This window comes from Solanum stenotomum, chromosome 3 (genome assembly GCF_019186545.1).
Source record: "Solanum stenotomum isolate F172 chromosome 3, ASM1918654v1, whole genome shotgun sequence".
NCBI lineage: Eukaryota > Viridiplantae > Streptophyta > Magnoliopsida > Solanales > Solanaceae > Solanum > Solanum stenotomum.
In genome coordinates, this window is record NC_064284.1 from 29,350,937 (window position 1) to 29,355,943 (window position 5,007).

Below are 5,007 nucleotides of genomic sequence, written 5' to 3' on the forward strand. Positions count from 1 at the left end.
AGATGTATAGGTCTATGACGAGTCTTATTGTGATCACAGATTCATGAGAGATGAGATCACCAGGACATATACTCTCATGCTGAGAGCAACTGATGTGAATTAGATTATTTCCAATAATATACCTTTCTACTTGGAAAACGCTCTGTGAGCATCACAAGTTTTTTTCATTGAAAGACAATGCACATCATGATTCAAGGATATCCAATGCATGATGTGCCTAAGTTGATCAATGTGTAGGCTCGTATCTCACACCCAAGGATCGTGCACAATCCCAAAATAAGTACTATATCACTAAGTTGCTCGGAACGATTTGATAAGTTGATTTTTCACTTGAATTTCCTAATAACTATATAGAATGTACTCTTCCAGTTTGGGACAATTTTGAAAGATATTTGATCAGAAACCTCAGGCAACAAATTCAAATATCCAAACAGATGATAACTTTAATTCAATCTAACAGAATTTACCAAAATAATAATAAAAGGAATTACTTTCTGACAGATGTGCATTTCAAATAATTGGACTTGTAGTGTTTATAACAACAACAACTACATATCCGATGTAATCCCACAAGTGGGATCTGGGAGGATGGTGCATACGCAACCTTATCTCTACCTAGTGAAGATAGAGAGGATGTTAGACCTTCAAGTAAAGTAATGATAAGGTACTAGTCTTCACAGTAAATATTAACGATGCGATTGAAAGTTAGGACTGATCTTAATGGCGTTTAACCAATATATAGGAGAAATAAGAACCAAGAATTGGTTAAGAGACCAGGCATTGCCAATCCAAGAATTAGTATTGAGATGGATCAAGTGTTAAATCATATCTTGTGTATTTTGGATGGAATATATTAAAGACATGTATTTTTTATGGAATACTTTAATTATAGGTCTAATGTATGTGAGTTGTAATGTATGCACTATGAATTTATGGTACTGGGCATACAATTGCCATTTGCCGATATTACTTCAAAGGAAATCTAGAAAATAACACTGGAAGTGAAAAAGATAATGTCAAAAAAGGGAAGTAATTAGCTCAACAACTTCATTTAAGCTAATCAAGGTTAAAAAGTAACAATAAATGTAACTAATTAGAGGTTTAAAATGATCTTATAAGGTTTTATTGAGTTGGAGTTGTCAATTTTTTTCTTGTATCACATTAGGAGAAAATGTACATGTAAATGAAAAACAAAACTAGTTATTTCCATGTTTTCTTTTCTTTCATAATATAGAATTAACATTATAGAAAAACAAAATGGCAATCGAGTCCACAAGGGGTGTGATCTAGATAGTCCACCTTGATGCAAACATTAGTGGCTGCTTTGATTGCTTGAACCCCAGTCAATGAGGGGCCCGCAGTTAGGAACATTCATGTGCTATATAATCCAAGCAGTGGAGATGTTAAGCTTGGTCAAGTAAGATCCTGCATTTTGAGTTTACCTATCAAATTTTTGTATCATAAAATTTGATAGGTGACTGCTATGCATGTCAATTTACCTTGACGAGGTTTAATAGTTAGACAAAGAACATTAGTACTTCTCGGGGATGAAATTCTTCCTTTTTATGTTCTATGCCCAAATTGTGTGTTCCTAATGCATGGTTTAGTAATGCATATACATTTGCCTCTGATTGTTATAATTTTGAAGATTGTTAGGTGGTCATTAATACTTAAAAGATTTATTCACATGAATTACTTACTTCGAAAGAGCAGTTTTGACTTTGTATAGTTAATATCTACATTGCTAATTTAGTAATCAAGGTTGCAAAAGATTGTAGCCAGAAAAGGAATAAGTGGAATCTGGAAAAGTATTCTCTAAGGCTAATGTAACTGGGTGAACTTTATTTTGTATTGTACAAGAAAACCCCATTTGTGCATGTGCTCTCGATAAAAAGAAATAAGGTACTCTATTTCATTACAAATGTGGATGGGGTTGAAACCAGATTCGATATGGCTCTTGAACTCCTGAATATGTCAATAGATATTAGATAAACTCATGTCAAAGAGATGCCCACCATCTCACAGAGAGCTAGCCGTGGTGTAAAATAAATGCATCAATCTCGCGGGACATGGAAACATAAAAGAACACTAATGAGTGCACAAGGGTTTTCTTAGATCCATCACTTTCACATTGTTCACTAGTTCGATAAACGATTTCAATTGATTTACCAATCTAGGCAACACAACATCATTAAAGTCTAAAGATGAAACAAACGAAATGACCAACTCTTAATTACACAAGAACTCCATAACCTTCCTTTTTGTCACCTAAGGGCTCAAATAAATGGACGACTAAAGACTAACAACAATTAACTTAATAACAAAGACAAGACTTGACGAATAGACTCATAATATGAAAACATTAAATAAGCGTGACTATACACGTGACAAATGGACTTGTGCACCTACTATAAATTTCACAAGTATTCAACCAAAACATCTTATTTCTTCTTTAATTATTTGTTTTCGCAATGGATAAGGAGACCGGAAAGGGTAGGCAAAAGATTGAAATGAATTTGATTGAGTCTAAGGAAGCACACACTGTTACTTTCTCAAAAAGAAAAAAAAATGATTGTTCAAGAAAGCGGATGAGTATTAACTTTGACCAGAGCAGATGTTGGTGTTTTACTCTTTTCACCAAGTGGAAAACCATATTCCTATGGCTCTACGAATATAGATGAAATAACTGATAAATTTTTTGATGTAAAACTTGATGATTGCCAAGGTGAAGGTGATCATGCCGATGTGGACAAATCAAATGTCTTTGAGGCATTTGAAGAACTTCGTAAAGAAATACAAGCATTGGACAAGAAACAAAAAGAGCACCCTCACTCAGGCACTATTACACAAATATCTACATTGCTAATTTAGTAATCAAGGTTGCAAAAGATTGTAGCCAAAAAAGGAATAAGTGGAATCTGAAAAAGTATTCTCTAAGGCTAATGTAATTGAGTGAACTTTATTTTGTATTGTACAAGAAAGGAACCCCATTTGTGTATGTGCTCCCGATAAAAAGAAATAAGGTACTCTATTTCATTACAAACGTGGATGGGGTTGAAACCAGATTCGATACGACTCTTGAACCTCCTGAATATGTCAATAGATATTAGATAAACTCATGTCAAAGAGATGCCCACCATCTCACAGAGAGCTAGCCGTGGTGTAAAATAAATGCATCAATCTTGCTGGACATGGAAACATAAAAGAACACTAATGAGTGCACGAGGGTTTTCTTAGATCCATCACTTTCACATTGTTCACTAGTTCGATAAACGATTTCAATTGATTTACCAATCTAGTCAACACAACATCATTAAAGTCTAGAGATGAAACAAATGAAATGACCAACTCTTAATTACACAAGAACTCCATAACCATCCTTTTTGTCACCTAAAGGCTCAAATAAATGGACGACTAAAGACTAACAACAATTAACTTAATAACAAAGACAAGACTTGACAATATATAAACGACTCGGTAGCTGGTAAAGTTTCCTCCAAACACAACTCCAAATTCAAGAATTCGAATTACCACCTCCATGGTAATTATGAGTTCAACTCTCCTCCTTTTCAGGCTCATGGACAAATTTACCTTTTTTGTCCTTTTTAATTTTGTCTAATCGCGATTTGATTGACATGTACTCCAACATGTATTTGTGTAACAATATGTCTGAGTGAGGATGCTCTTTTTGTTTCTTGTCCAATGTTTGTATTTCTTTACGAAGTTCTTCAAATGCCTCAAAGACATTTGATTTGCCGACATCGGCATGATCACCTTCACCTTGGCGATCATCAAGATTTAAATCAAAAGATTTATCAGTTATTTCATCTATACTCGTAGAGCCATAGGAATATGGTTTTCCACTTGGTGAAAAGAGACCAACATCTGCTCCGGTCAGAGTTGAATACTTATCCTCTTTCTTGAACAATCCTTTTTTCCTTTTTGAGAAAGTAACATTTTGTGCTTCCTTAGACTCAATCAACTTCATTTCAATCTTTTGCCTACCCTTTCCGGTCTTCTAATCCATTGCGAATACAAATAATTAAAGAAGAATAAGATGTTTTGGCTGAATAAGCTTGAGCAACTTTGAGTGGCATGCTTGTGAAATTTATAGTAGGTGCACAAGTCCATTTGTCACGTGTATAGTCACGCTGATTTAATGTTTTCATATGATGAGTCTATTCGTCACGTTTATTGTCATGTTTATTTGTTGTTTTCACATTATGAGTCTATTTGTCACGTGTATTTACACATTCGTTTAGTGTTTTCATATTATGAGTTTATTCGTCACGTGTATTTTCATGTTTATTTAATGTTTCCATATTATGAGTCTATTTGTCACGTGTATTATCATATTCATTTATTGTTTTTACATTATGAGCCGATTCGTCATGTGTATTGTCACGTTTATTCATTGTTGTGGATCTATCATGAGATTACCTGGAATCTCAACAAAAAATGTTTCTTGTTTATTCAATTGCAATGACAAAGTAATAATGTTGAATTGAATCTAAAGAAAAATTACAATTCTTTTAATTTATTTACATATAATGTTAATTCGAAAGGGGAACTTTGAAGCAATGTTAAAGTTGTTTCCGTAGGTCACGAGTTTGGTGTTCAATACGAGTGCGGATCTAGAGGTTGGATCCTTCAAGATAAGATTCGAGGGTGTTGAAATTTGCTTTTAGTTACTTGAGTAGTTTTTAACAAAATAAGTTGTTTAGTTTAAGATAAACTTGAATTTTGAATTTTAGTTAGTTTGTTTATGTTGAAATATTTTAGGTTGTTTAAATTTCAAATTACACAGATTATTTGTTTTATGTTGGCTATTTAAAGCCCTCAATACTTAATAAAATGATTGAAAGTCATTTCAATCCCAAGAGACATTTTCAACCCTTTTTTGCTGCCCCCTCTTTTAAAAAAACCAACGGCAATATCAAGAGTCTCATTATCTTTACAGATTTGTGAGTTCTTCAAAGAATTAACATACCATTTTTAACTCGTAAA

At 33.4% G+C, this 5,007-nt stretch overlaps 1 protein-coding gene across 1 annotated transcript; it reads right to left on the bottom strand.

Moving 5' to 3' along the window:
- Nucleotides 1-3,553: 3,553 nt before the first annotated feature.
- LOC125858858 (agamous-like MADS-box protein AGL29) lies at nt 3,554-3,988 on the bottom strand. Its single transcript, XM_049538642.1, has one exon. The coding sequence runs from the start codon at nt 3,986-3,988 to the stop codon at nt 3,554-3,556; it is 435 nt and encodes a 144-aa protein (XP_049394599.1).
- Between the last annotated feature and the right edge of the window lie 1,019 nt (nt 3,989-5,007).